Source organism: Nomascus leucogenys, chromosome 13, assembly GCF_006542625.1.
Source record: "Nomascus leucogenys isolate Asia chromosome 13, Asia_NLE_v1, whole genome shotgun sequence".
NCBI lineage: Eukaryota > Metazoa > Chordata > Mammalia > Primates > Hylobatidae > Nomascus > Nomascus leucogenys.
The window spans coordinates 1,754,539-1,768,642 of record NC_044393.1 but is presented as its reverse complement, the minus strand read 5'-3'; the positions used below and the strand labels follow the sequence as shown (position 1 = coordinate 1,768,642).

Here is a 14,104-nt window from a genome sequence, read left to right as displayed (position 1 = left end):
CAGGGACCCAGCCTGTGGGAATGGAGGCGCCCACCAGCCCAGCCCCTCTGCTGCACCTCGGGGCCAGGCCCCAGGCCTGTTGAGCGCTGTTGCCGAGCCTCACACCTGCCCTGCCCGGCACCCCTCTCCCAGCCGCTGGGGATCTGGGGGACACTGGCGGTCCTGAGCATCATCAGGGCCTGGAGATGTCCTCGAGGGCACCTGGGGGGGACGCAGGGGACCAGGGATGTTTCAGAACGCAGAGGATGGCCGGAAATCGCCAGGAGGGTGGTGACCAGCAGGCGGGGCAGGGCTTCGAGACCCCACGGGTGATGGGCAGGGGGAGATGGGAGACTACCCGGGTGATGGGCGGGCGGAGGGAGAGTGAGGTTCAAGGTTTTATTTCACTTTCCCTGTGGCTTCATTTGTCCCTTTTAGAAAAGATGACATCGCATAGAAATGGGGCTGGAAGAACCTCCGGAGGGACAGCTTCAGGACGACCAGACGCGCCCCTGAAGCTGACGCCAGACGCAACTGTTTTTCAATATGGGGCGGTGCCCTGGGGGTCTAGCTGGCTCACAGTGTTAAAAATATTTTTGAATCAAATTGGTAGACTTAAAATCCAGGTTTCTGGCATTGCTGGAAAAATCAGGGCTTGTTGCTGAAGGGCGGCAGCCGGACGGAGGCGAAGATGTGCTCCCAGCAGGGCGCCGTGGCCGCCTGCCCCGCTCCTCTGCTCCCTGTGGCCTCCCGACATTATGTCATGGGCCATTCGCAGCTGCATCGGGTAGGGTGCCTCTCGCCAGCGTCACCCACTAAGGTATCATCCAACCCAGTGTGGAGGGGGCTTGCAAGAGCAAGAGGGATCACTAACAATTCTCCTGGGACAAGAAACTAAACTGCATGGCCCCAGATACGCCAAGACATGTGGCCACCAGCCCCAGCAGCGCTTGGATGGGTCAGGACAGGGCTACCAGACAATTCACTCTGCTGTCAGAAACGGTCATGATACACAGATTCAGCTGGAACAAGGCCCTTTCCCATTCCCTCTGGAGAAACTGTCCAAACAAGTGCGTAAGTCTGTGATGACTGCAACGTGAGCGGCTTCCCCTCGGAGGAATCCCCGCACCACGCGTGGCCCGCACTCCTATCCTTGGCAGTCCTGCATCCGTTGCGGGAAAAGTTCTCTGCACCACAGCTCCGTCCATCCATGTGGGCAACGAAGGACAGCCCCGAGGCCTCGGGAGGCCTGTGTCCAGCTGCTCCCCTCATTCTTCTCCCCTGCTTGGCCTCAGGTGCTTCACTGGGAATCTTGGTTTTACACTGGGAGGTTGATTGTTTTCCCCCAACTGCTACAACTTGTAAACATATTGACGGGGAGCGTTGATGACGGAATTCAAGTTGGCGGTGGTGCCCTGCGTTGGCCTCCGCCGCAGGGGGCCAGTGTGGTCCGGAGCCTTGGGCCGCACCTGGGAAGTCCCTTGCTGTACGTGGCGTGGGGAGCTGAGCCCTTCCCTCACCAGCCTTCTTGCTCTGGGGCCTGACTGCCGTCTGCCCAGAAGGCCTCCCCACCACCGTGTGGAGACTCCAGGAGACCCAGTCTCTTTGGGTGGGGGGGCCTGCTGGTCTCTGCTGTGCTGGAGCAAAGCAGGCACGGAGGTGACCCAGTGGGTGCTCTGTTCTGGGCTGTTCCCCTGACATGGGCTGGTCTGGGGACCTAGGCCAAGGCCAGCGCACACCAGGCCTCTTGGCGCAGAGCCCCCCCGAGGCCAGCCTGGGGGCTCAGGGCTGTGGAGGGGAATGCAAAGTCTTCAGGCTCGAACTTGAACTCCAAGTGGCCGGGGGCAAGGGAGTCATCCTCCTGGCCGGAGGCCTGCAGGGGCAGGAGAGCATGAGAATTCGGGGGGGGGGGGGTTGGGGGGTTGGGGGAAGCTGCGGCCTCTTAGGTCAGGAGCTCCCATGACTGGGATTTGCTCTTAGGGACCCCTTCATGCCCTGGAATGGCATGAAGGACCCCTCGTGAGGCATTGGGGCTCCCCCCACATCTGGCACAGAGCCAGCTCTAGGGGAAGGGCCACCATACTTATGGCTGAAGGCCGCCGGTGTGTCCAGCCCACCTGCTGGAAGAGGCTCCGAGGGGCTCTGATGGGATCTGACTTGGCCAAGGAAGCACAGGGTCCCCAGCTCTGGGCACCCCACCCCAGCCCGCCCCCTTACCTGGGGGCCCATACCGGGCCCAGGGCACACTGGGGACGCCAGGCTGGGCTTGGCTTTCAAAGTGGCTGCTGAGCTGTCAGTGCTGGGGACAGCAGATGGGGAGGCCGAGGCGTTCCTTGTGGATCCTGGAAGGGAAGAGGGGATGTTTACAGAGGGGCCAGGTGTGGCCTCACTTCCCCTTCCTGCCATGTAGCCAGGTCTCCTCCGGCCCTGGCCCAGAGAGGTTTGGAGACTCCTCACGGTCACCCCGCAGGCGTGGGTGGTAGGGCCGGGCGTGGCTTCCTTGGCCCCACCTCTGCCCCTGCTGCCCACATGCTGTCACCACCCTGGCCCTCCACACCCCCCCAGCAAGGTCACCACAGGGCAGAGCTGGGGGCATTTGGACTTCCAGAGGACTGTGCTTGAACCAAACACACAGGTCTCTCATGACGGAACTGGAGGCACCGAAGGCCACCCCGCAGGAGGTGGCTGACCGCAGGGCCTGGCCACGCACCTGAGGAACCCCTGGCCTTGGCAATGGTCTTTGGCTTCCGCTTCCGTGTCTGGATGCTTTCCTTCTTCATGGCCAGAGGCCGCGGCACCTGGCAGGGGTGGCGAGGGTGGAGGCTGGTCCTGTCCCTGCTCACCCCTGGGCCCCTTGCACAGCACCCCCTCATTCCAGCCCCCCAGAGCCGGTCACTCCTGGAGCTGGCTGTGTCCTCACAGCCCTGGTGGGTCAGCTGTCAGCTGGGCTGGGTGAGGGGGAGCCCGTGGAGCTGGATTCCCATCCCCTAGTCCGACAGAGCTGCCAGGGGCCAGAAGGCACCAGGGGTGCCCAGAGGGCAGGAGCAGTGTCCTTGTCTGGCCCAGGCCGAATGGCTGTGGTGAGCTTCAGTCAGCGCGTCTGTGCCGTCTGTGCCGTGAGTGTAACAGGAATAGCCCGGGCCCCCGGGGGTGGTGCTGCAGTCAGCCGGGACATGTGTGTAAAACAGCCCCGGGGACAATGGCCATCCTGCCAGCTCCTCCCCAGCCTCTTGGTCTGGGAGCGGGGAGGGCGCTCGCTAGGAGGCTGGACAGACCCCCCCTCCCTGCCCCGGGGGCCACACTCACCCCATGCAGCTTCATGTAGAGGCCGCAGGCATTGCACACGGGCTCCCCCTCTGAGTTCCGCCGCCACAGCGTGGTGTTGGTCGTGCGGCAGTTGGTGCAGCAGAGGCCGGCGCGGCGGGACGAGGACTGTGGGGGCGAGGGAGACTGGAGTGAGCCCCGGGGCGGGGTGCGCGGCTGGAGCAGGGGGACGGAAGTGAGACTCAGGTCGGCCTTGCGGCCACGCGGGACCCGGTGAGAAGGTGTTTGGAGCATGAAGGTCGCGAGCTCTGCAATGGCCCCGCCTGGCAGCTCTGCCTGGACACGCTCTCGAGCCCTGGGAAAGGTAACTTTACCTTCCTGGGCCTCAGTTTCTCCCCCAGTAAAAGGGGTGATAACAGACCCACCACAGGCCGGTTGTGGGGTTCAGAGCCCGTGGGGGCCGGGCACCTAGGCAATGGTTTTCCTGTTGTCTCTTTTAGCACCAACCCTGTGCCTGGACCCTGCGATTCTGCAGTAGAGTAGCACTCCAAGGCCACAGGGCCCCCCGGAGGCCAGGACACAGCAAGCGTCAGGGCCTGTGGTCCCCCTGGGCACCTGCCTCCCAGGCCAGGGGGCCCCACCGGACAGCGGCTGAGGGCTCCGGGTCCCACCTGCCTATGTCTCCCCATTGCTGTGCACTGCGCCTGGTGTTGGAGCAAGACTGGACCCATCTGGAACCCTCCAGAGGCCCCAACATTGCCTCCCTCCTTCCTGTGGCTCTCAGTAGAGACTGACCCCCAATCTGGCAGACCCAGGTCCAATCAGAGGTCCCGAACCTCCAGGGCCCCAGTCCATGAGCTCAGCTGGGGCTCAGGAATCTGAACTGAGAGACGCCTGGGAGGTTCCGAGCTGGCTGCCTGGGGAGTCCCTGTTGAAGGCAGACCAGGGGCCTCCCACCAGCTCAAGCCAGCCTTTCTCCCACTGGCCTCACAGGTTGGTGCTTGGAGGGAGGTGGCGTTTGGGAGCTCCAGCCCAGGGCCCCAGAGGCACCTCAGACTGGAAGCCCTTTCCTGAATCTCAGAGCACAGCTCTGCTGGTGGCACCACCCTTCCCAGCCTCCTGTCCCCAGGCCTGGTTCTCCTGGGGGGCTGCTGTTTCTATCCCCGGCCCCTACCCTGACCCCATCGGTCCCCTTCCCTCAGGTTGCACAGCCCCTGCCTGGTCCAGGTCCCTGGCCTCTCTTGCCAGGACCACAGTGGTGGCTCTGCAGGAGCTCTGTCCTGCCCTCCCGGCGGCAGCCAGGGCCAGACCATCAGTGTGCCTCAGGCACAGGATGCAGCCCGTGAGGACGGGGCCCCCACACTCAAAGCCATGCCCCCAGATTCTCTAGCCAGGACAGAGCCAGAGAGCAGTCACAAGTGAGCCAGCTGCACTAGGGGAAAAGAATCCATCCTGGACGAGGGCTGAGTGGACCCAGCTAGCCTCAGCTTCCCAGCCTGTGTCTGTTACTTACGTGAGCAGATGCAATCAGCCTTAGTTTTCCTGTCTGTTACAGCCCACCTAGGTTTCCCCGTCTGTTACAGCCCTCTATGAGCAGACACAGCCAGCCTCGGCTTCCCCGTCTGTTATAGCCTGCCTCGGTTTCCCCGTCTGTTACTGCCATGAGCAGACACAGCCAGCCTCAGTTTTCCCCGTCTGTTACAGCCTGCCTCGGTTTCCCCATCTGTTACTGCCATGAACAGACACAGCCAGCCTCGGTTTTCCCCATCTGTTATAGCCTGCCTCAGTTTCCCCATCTGTTACTGCCCTCTATGATCAGATGAGGGCCGGCCTTGCTGACCATCTTCTGCCTACCCTTCCCCCAGGCTGCTGCCAAGGGCATAGGCCACCCTGTCAAAGGCCTGAGTGGGAGAGTGGGGGCCTGCCTGCAGCCCTGAGCACCAGCCAGCCCCCAAACTCAAGGCCTCCTCGACCCCCAGCCGCAGCTGCAGGCAGTTGCCAAAGGCTCTGGGAATACTGCCCCTGCTTCATCTGGGGCCAGGCCTCCTGTCTCCAGGCAGGACCCTGCCCTGAGCTCCATGACAAAGGGGCAGAAAGCAAAGGAAGGGGCCAGGCCAGTGAGGCTGGGGAGGCTTGAGAGGTGCCTCAGCTTGCAGCTCCTGGCCTGACTGGGGAGAACAATGTCTCCTACCCTGGGCCAATAGCATCCAGCCACTCAGGGTCTCCAGCGGTCTCCCTGGGGGGATGTTGGGGGTGAGACTTGTGCTCATGCTGGAGGGCCCAGCCTAGGCCCCAGCAGAGCTGGAAGGGAGATGGTGCCTGGCCCCGGCTGGATGGTGGATACCCTTTGTGCAGGAGCAGTTGGGGTCACCCAGGGCCCCCAGCTGGTGTCTCTCCCTGGGATGCCACCTGCCACACCCTGATGGGTCTAGAAGCAGCTACTGTTACTGGACAGGATTTGAGTCTATCCTCGTCAGGTGCCAGGCACTGTGGCTGCTTTCTTGGTGGCCTCAGGCCACTGTCCAGCATGAGGCATGGTCTCCTTCCCACCTTTCGGACATCCACCCATCCATCTGTCTTCCTGAAGTGGAAAGAAATCTCCCCCAGGGCTGCCAGACGGATCGACCCAGCATGCCTAGGTATATGTGAATTTCTGATACATGATGAATCCTTTGTCTCCTGCAGTATTTGGGACATGAGTGCTAAAATATTTGTGCTTATCTGAAACCACATGGAACCATGTGTGGCCTGGAGTTTATTTGCTGACTCCCTCCTTGTGCCCCAGCAGTCCCCACCTTCAGACTGAGGGGCATCCATGGCCCAAGGCCCATCCTCTCCCTTGAACCAGAGGGACCCTCGGGGCTGGGACCGGCCATCGCCCCTTAGCACACACAGATGGGGGTGCACACACATGAGCACACTCCACACGTCCCCCCACAGCTGCCAGCATGCCCGTCGGAGCCACGTCTGAGACACGGGTTGTGGAGACAAACAAGGGGGGGCGCGCAGGACGTGTGTGGGTTGGGACAGCCCCCAGCAGCAGGCACGCCCCTCACCCCGCACCCCTGCGAGTGCCGGGGAAACACCTGGAATCCACCTTGAATGTTTTCACAGTGAGCATGTTTCATGTCTATCAAATTAAGAAAATGGGAAAAACATGGAAAAACCTTCCATAGAGACATGGATTCCCAAGGTCAGCCCTGCAGGTGGTAGAGGCAGCAACCATCCAACCTGCGGGGGGACAGAGTGTCCTTCATCCACCCTTTCCTAAATCTTCACCAGATCGCCATTGTACGGGTGGGAGACTGAGGCTTAGAGGAGCTGCGGGACCAGAGGAAACTGGGGAGGCCCAGGGTGAACATAACCGCCCCCGTCAGCCAGATACTTCGGGGACACGCTCCCAGCAGCTTGCCCGCGCTGGGGCTCCCTGTGCCACCATACCGCGACGATGCCTTCATCTGTCGTCTCCTCACTGCCCAACAAGCAGCCCGGCCTGGCCACGCTCAGCACCCTGCCCCCCAGGCCTCTCTCCTGGCTGCATTTCGTTTTTCTTTTTTGTCGGTTCTTTTCAAAAGAAGTCAAACTTCAAAGCCTGCTTGCGCGCAGCAGAGCCGCTCTAAGCACCAGGCTCTGCGTGCATCTGAGACATCCAAATAAATCAGGCTCTGGGCAGGGCAGGGTCCCGGCCGGTGCTGGCGGAAATTCAAGGAGGGCGGGAGAGGGAAGGAGGTTCGAGCCTGGCTTGGAGGGATGAAGCGCACATGCCGGGAAACACTTTGGAGTAAAGGTGCAGGTCACAGCGACCTGCAGCGCAGCAGCCTCCTCTGAGACGGAAGACTGGGCCGTGGACAACCAGAGGCTGCTGTGCCGCAGAGTCTGAGCCTTGGGGACCGGTGAGTGGCTGGAATGTCTCCAAATTCAAATGGGTCCCCTCCTGGAGGGGGGATGTAGTAAGCACTTGATACAATGCCCATGCCCCTTGCTGGCTGAGGACAAACTGACTTGGGGATGTGGGTCTGTGAGGGGCTCGAAGGAAGGAAACCCTGGGGTTGGGTGGGTCACAGGTGTCACTGCAAGTAAGGACCAGGCTTGCTCAGCGGGAAGGGATGCTTGGCTCCATGCGACACTGGGCTACTTCCTGGAGCTGGTGCCAGAGGTGGCCCTGGGCTAGGAGGTCTGCTGTCCGCACTGCCCTTGGCTGCCGGGCCCCAGGCTTCCGCCGAGGCTTCAGTGTTCTTGGGGGTGGGCTGCTTGAGGTCCAAGAGCTCCCAGCCGTGTCCACGCACAGAGCCAGACCATGGGGAGAGGGCACGGTCGTCCCCACCCTCCGAAGCCTCTGGTCTTGGCAAGATGGACAGTAAACAGGGTCCTCCCCCAGGAGGCACCCCAAAGCCCACCCTGCATCCCCCAGACCAGGGAATGGAGGCCTCATCACGCCAAGGGCCCCCAGCAGCCCGTCCTCAGAGCCAAGGCTCAAGTACAAAACAGCAGCTAATTTAATCTTTACAGCAAGGCGTGGACGGTTCCAAGTTCCTCTCCCCACTTCTCAGATGAGGAGACAAAGGCTCAAAGAGCTGGGGAACTGTCTACGAGATGCCCCAACCCAGGAGTCTGGGATCCAACTGGACACAGGTATTGCCCGGCTGGAAGACCCAGGGCAGGGCGGGGCACGGCAGGAGGAGGGGCTCCCTCCTAGCAGCTCCTCCTGACACCAGTGTGTCCCGGTGCCCAGTTCAAAGCCTGGCAGGGGGAGTGGATACAGCCAGAGGAGGGGCAGCCCTTTGCATGGGTGAGGGTGGGGAAGGGAGGTCTGGGCTGCAGTCTCACAGAAGCTGGGCTGAGCTCCCTATCACTTCTCTTTTTTTAAAAAATAATTTAACTTAAAATGTAATTAAAGAGAAGAGAAGTTAATTTCAATTACAATTTTTTTTTTTTTTTTTTTTTTTTTTTTGGGATGAGGTCTTGCTCTGTTGCCCAGGCTGGAGTGCAGTGGTGCCATCTTGGCTCATTGCAGCCTCAGCCTCTCAGCTCAAAAGATCCTCCTGCCTCAGCCTCTCAAGTAGCTGGGGCCATGGGTGTGTGCCATCGTGACTGGCTAACTTTTAAATTTTTTGTGGGTCTCCCTATGTTGCCCAAGGTGGTCTCGAACTCCTGGGCTCAAGTGATCCTCCTGCCTTAGCCTCCCAAAGTGCTGGGATTACAGGCATGAGTCATTGCACAGGACCAGTTTATTTATTTTTAGAGACAGAGTCTCCCTCTGTTGCCTAGGCTAGAGTGCAGTGGTGTGATCATAGCTTACTATACCCTTGAACTCTTGGACTCAAGTGATCATCCTGCCTCAGCCTCCTGAGTAGCTGGGACCACAGGTGTGTGCTACCATGTCTGACTAATCTATTTTTTTTTTTTTTTTAATTTTTAGTGGAGATGGGTTCTTGCTATGTTGCCCAGGCTGGTCTCGAACTCCTGACCTTAAGCAATCCTCCTGCCTCAGCGTTCCAAAATTCTGGGACTATAGGTATGAGCCACTGTGCCTGGCCCCTACCCCTTCTTCACCTCAGTGGTTAACCCCTCAGCAAGGGCCACATGGACACCAGGCTGGAACAGCACACCTGGGAGCACAAGCCAAGAGGGGGATGGACTCCTACGAGCCTTCCCTCCGAGAGGCAGGCATGGGAGGAGGCTGGGCCTGCAGAGCCTCAGGCCCTAGGCCAGCTCCAAGGAAGAGAAGTGACGGCCGCCCCCGGCCTGTGGTCCTGCTTCCCACCACCTGCTCCACTGGGACCTCCCACGCTCAGGTCCTGGTCCCCTATAGCCCAGGGCCCCAGAATTTCCCCTCAGCCTGTAACTGAGGGATGTACAGAGCTGCACCGGCACAGGGCGCGAATCCAGGCATCTAGAACAGCCGCCCTGCAGGACAGTGGCAGGAGGGCTGGCCTCCACCCAGGGTGACGGTGGGAACTGGCTGATGGACCCCGCATGGAGTCCACACCACCAGCAGAGGAAGGCTTGGTGCCCAGGAACATACCCGTGCTCAGCCTTCTGACCCAGGGGCCACTGTGGCCTCCTCAATTTTAGATAACCAGCAAACGAAATCAACACCCCAAATCCTTATTTGTAAAATTACTTGAATGTAAAGGTTTGCCTGGGAAAACGTATAGAACAAAGTAACTTTCAGCATCGTCCAGCCTCTGGGGACTGTGCCCTGCCTAGGGCAAAAGTCTGGGCTCCAGAGTCCCCCACTCCCTGCTCAACCACAAGCCAGGAAGAACCAAAAGTGAAAACAAGTTTCGCCCATGAGGCAGAGGACAGGCATAAACCTGGTGTCCCTGTGGTCCCTGCAATATGGGTAGAAAGTGCTCCCCGAGGGGACTACAGACCCAAAGACTCTCCAATTTCAGATTTCAAGGCCCTTCAATCAAGTATCCAGCAGCCACCTTCCCTCAAGCCTCATCCCAGGTAGGGTCACCTTGAGGCCTCCGAGATTGGGCCAGGCCACAGCCAGCTGCCACCGACTCGTAGGGCTGAGCTCCTGGCTCCTGGCAGCAGCCCTTCCTGGACCCAGCAGTGAGCTGAGCCTGGCCGACACCGTTGCTCCAGAGCCTGGGCTCCTGGCCCCCAGAGCACTCTCAGGGCTGGCGCTATTAGCTGGTGGCCCCTGGCATCCCCACTGGGATCCCCTGCCCTGAGCACTCTCAGAGAGGACCTGAGCTGGCCTGACCCGACCGACCGGGGTGGGCATCCAGGCTGTTTTTGGCGCACTCCCCTACCCCCACCCCAGGGGCTCTGGTGTCGCCGGGGTGGATTGCAAGAGGTCCCCTTGGGGGAGCACTGCTCCCAGGCGCCCATCTGCCCAGCCCAAACTCACCAGGCGCTTCTGGGGCCGAACGAGCGGCCGGTTGACGCCGTTCATCTTGTGGTAGAGGCCGCAGGCATTGCACAGGTAGTGGCCGGTGCCGTCTCGGCGCCACAGTGGTGTGGACAGGGCCCCGCAGTTGACACACTCACGACCCTCACCCGGGAACTCCTCCAAGAAGTCGGACACTGAGGGGACAGGCAGCTGGTGGGCCCAGGCCCTCCCCTCCCCAGGAGCCTCCCCAGCTCATGGGCCAGCACCCTCCCCTCCCCAGGAGCCTGGTGGCTTTCATCAGATGAATAAATTTAAGGCACAAATTTTGTGCCTTAAATGTATTTTATTTTAAGATTTATTTGCTTACTTAATCTTATTTTTAAATTTTTAATTCACATATGATAAAATTCGCTAGGGTTGCTTTTTCAAGGATGGGGTGTTAATAAACAGAACCTGAAGACAGACACCTGGGACTCCCGGCTCCGGGACCAGGGGCCAGCACTGGCCTCTGCCTGTTTGACCTGCTGGGAAAGCAGGGTGTCTACACTGGCGGGGAAGGTGGATGAAGGGGTGTCTACACTGGCAGGGGGGGGATGAAGGGGCTTTATCTGGCAGACACTCTTGGGCTCCCCGGGGTTCTCCTGGGAACGCTAACCCCGCTGTCCTCCTGTTCTGCAAAGCGGGTCCATGACAGGGGTGGGGGGCTGGGAGGGTGGAGGAGGTGCCTTCTGTCAGCTTGGCTGTGGTGGCAACCAGTGTCCTTCCTTTAGAAGGCCAGCCCCGCCTCACAGCCCCCTGGGGCCGGGCTTCGCACACTGTGCGGCTGGGGGTGGAGGTCTTCCTGGTCCCCTCCAGGCCCGGCCCGGCGCCGGCGCGAGGGAGGCCCGGGCGCCGAGTGGGGGTGGGGCAGGGATCAATCATCGCCCCGCCAGGGGTGCGCGCCAGCAGCGGGGCTGTCCAAGGAGGCGGGGGCCAGGGGTCCTGAGGATGCGGCTGCGCCTGCTTCCTGCGCCAAAGGGCCGGCGGGGTCCCAAAGGCAGCTCTGGAGCTGGGTGTCGAGGCCTCCAAGGTCCCGGAGGGACGGGATGGGCCCCTGCGGAGCTCAGAGGCGCCGCCTTCGCCAGAAAGTGACTACGCTGCAACCGGGAAGAGCCGCTCCCTTTACAGGCCGAGAATCCGATTCTCCAAACTGATACTCGGGAAGCGACTGAAACCAGGTCTCAAATTAAAATAAGTAAACATCCTAGAACCGAGACGAATGTGGCCACTTAAATAAACCGGTGTTTCGGACTTTATAAAAATCGTTTCCAAAACTTTTCCAAAAAAAAAAAAAAAAAAAAGATTAAGACTTTTGAGGCTCCACATTGGCACAATCCGGAATGCTGTTTGGAAATAGTTCTTTCTCATTAACAGGTTAAAACAGAATTCTGGATGGGTGTTTCTCGTGTGGGGTGTTACCCAGGTTTCCTCGTCTCGCCCCGGGGCTGCTGGTGTCGCTCCTGGCAGGGAGGCTCGGACCGTGGGGGAGGATGAGGGGAGCGTTTCGCAGGGTGCGGGTTTGCACCCGGACTCGGCCAGCTCCTGGGCCCCGAGACTGTGAAGCCCCCGCACTCACCGAAGGTGGGCCTGCGGTCTGAGAGGCCGTGCAGGACGCTGCCATCGAAGGGCCCGGCAGTCCAGGACTGGGCCACGTTGGGGCTCACGTAGGCCGGGTAGGTGGCGGAGTACGAGGTCCCCACCGGCCGCCCAAGCGGGGCCGCGAACTGTTCTCGAGGCAACAGCGCGCTCTGGTAGGCACTGCCGTCTCGGCCTCCCGCGCTGCCGCCGCTGCCGGGCCCCGAGGGGCTGTGCGCGAAAGGGAAGGCGGTGGCTCCGGGAGGGTGCGCGGCTGGCGGGTGCGGGCTGCCCGGGCCGAAGGCCGACGAATCCGCGGTGGCGGTCTGCGCCCAGCCGGGGCGCGCAGCGAGCTCGGGGGGCTGCGGGCTCGGCTCACACCCGGACAGGTAGGACAGCATCGAGGGGATGCGCGCGGGCGGCACAAACATCGGAGAGCCGGCGCCTGGAGCGTGCAGGAAGGAGCCCGAGTCGGCGTAGGCGGCCTGGCTGGGGCTCGCGGCCAGCGCCAGGCTCTGGTACATCCTCCCAGGCGTGGTCTTGACCTGCAGGGAAGAGGGACAGGTGTGGAGGTCACGGGAGCTGTGCGCCCTCCGCCAGCGCCCGACCTTGTGCCGGGCAGGTGCCGTCGCATTGGGCAGCGCTTCCCAGTCCCCAGCCCGGGCCGTTCCCGGGGCGGGTCCTCGAACCCGAGGGAGAGGAACCGCGGGGATGGGAGCGGCCAGGGCGTCATCCTCGGGGCAGTCACAACGCCGAGCCCACCTCCTCCCCGACCGGGCTTCGGAGGTCCCCGGGGTGAGCTCGGTGGGGGCCTGGGAAGGACGGGCCTGGCGCGGCCGCAGGACGCAGGGCCTCGAGAGCGGGGCCCCGCCGCGCTGGGAGGGGCCGGGTGGGGAGGGGCGCGCGGCTGCAGCCCGGGCCGGAGCACTCACCAGCGGGCAGGGAGGGCGGGAGGGCACGGCGGTGGCGGTGGGTCGGCGACCGACGGGCCGAAGACTGGAAGCCAGGGCCGGTGAAGCTCCGCAGCCCCCTCCGCGCCGCCCCGGCCCGCCCCCGCCGCGCCGCCCCTTCCCTCCCCGCGCCCGCCCCTCCTTCCCCGCAGGGTCAGCGCTGGGGCTCCGGCCGCAGAGCCACGTGACACGGGCAGGCCCTGCTCGCGGGGCTTGGCGACAAGGACGCACGACACGGGGCGGCCAGCGCGGAGCCCCGACCAGTGCAGCTAGACAGGCGGGCCGAGGGCTTCGTGGGCCCCGGGGAGTCGCGCGCAGAGACTTCTCCAAGTTTGTGCGAGTCCCGAGCCCTCTTCCTCCCTGCCCGGGCCCCCGCCGAAGGCTGGTCTAGAGGCGGGCTCCGTGTCTGGTGGCTGAGTCGGTGATCCCGGCCCCGCTCACCGATGGACACGCGGCGGTGGAACCCCGTGGGCCCCCTCGTTGAGTGGCCGCACTCGGGGCTCGATGCAGGGAACCGGCTTCCATAGGGACGGGCCGGCTCGGGTGGCTGGACTGGGACGGGGCGCACTGGCGGGAGCCCCGCGATTTCCTCGGTTTCTGAGCAAGCGGGGCCACGAGGCTCGGGGTCCCACTGGGAGGTGGGCAGGGTCCAGCCTGTAAGGCGCGATCTGGGTGCCAGGCTCGAAGGCCCTAACCCCGGTGGGACTCTCAGCCGGCTCTCGGGGACTCGGGAAGAGTTTCCTCCAGGCGCCAGAAATGCGGGTAGGGTAGGAAGCGACCCAGGTCAGGAAACCGTGTCCCGCTCGCACTCCTGGTGAGGGCTGCGTGGAGGCGTCGCTGCCGCTGAGCAGCTCCACAGGTTGCGGGAAACAGAACGGCGGGCTCGGAGCACACCGGGTGGACCCAGGCTTGGCGGCCATGAAAGCTTTCTTCTTTTCTTTTTTCTTTTCTTTTCTTTTCTTTTCTTTTCTTTTCTTTTCTTTTCTTTTCTTTTCTTTTCTTCCTTCCTTCCTTCCTTCCTCTCTCTCTCTCTCTCTCTCTCTCTCTCTTTCTCTTTCTTTCTTTCTTTCTTTCTTTCTTTCTTTCTCTTTCCCTCCCTCCCTCCCTCCTTCCTTCCTTCCTTCCTTTCATGGAGTCTCGCTCTGTCGCCCAGGCTGGAGTGCAGCCGTGCGATCTCAGCTCACTGCCTCCTGGGTTCAAGCGATTCTCCTGCCTCAGCTTCCTGAGTAGCTAGGACTACAGGCACCCGCCACCACACCCGGCTAATTTTTGTATTTTTAGTAGAGACAGGGTTTCACCATGTGGATCAGGCTGGTCTCATCGAGCTCCTGACCTCAGATGATCCGCCTGCCTCGGCCTCCCAAAGTGCTGGGATTACAGGCGGGAACCACAGCATGAAAGTTTTTCCTTGCAGAAACGGCCCTCAGCGCCTGTCAGCCAGGGCTCAGAG

General features: G+C 61.7%; 1 protein-coding gene across 1 annotated transcript; it reads right to left on the bottom strand.

Annotated features, from left to right (window-relative positions):
• Positions 1-364: 364 nt before the first annotated feature.
• On the bottom strand, positions 365-12,696 carry GATA5 (GATA binding protein 5). Its single transcript, XM_030826005.1, has 7 exons — positions 12,637-12,696; positions 11,706-12,249; positions 10,109-10,284; positions 3,286-3,411; positions 2,690-2,777; positions 2,197-2,321; positions 365-1,852 (listed from the first exon to the last, which is right to left on the bottom strand). The coding sequence occupies exons 2-7, from the start codon at positions 12,226-12,228 to the stop codon at positions 1,697-1,699; spliced, it is 1,194 nt and encodes a 397-aa protein (XP_030681865.1). The 5' UTR covers positions 12,229-12,249; positions 12,637-12,696; the 3' UTR covers positions 365-1,696.
• Positions 12,697-14,104: the final 1,408 nt, after the last annotated feature.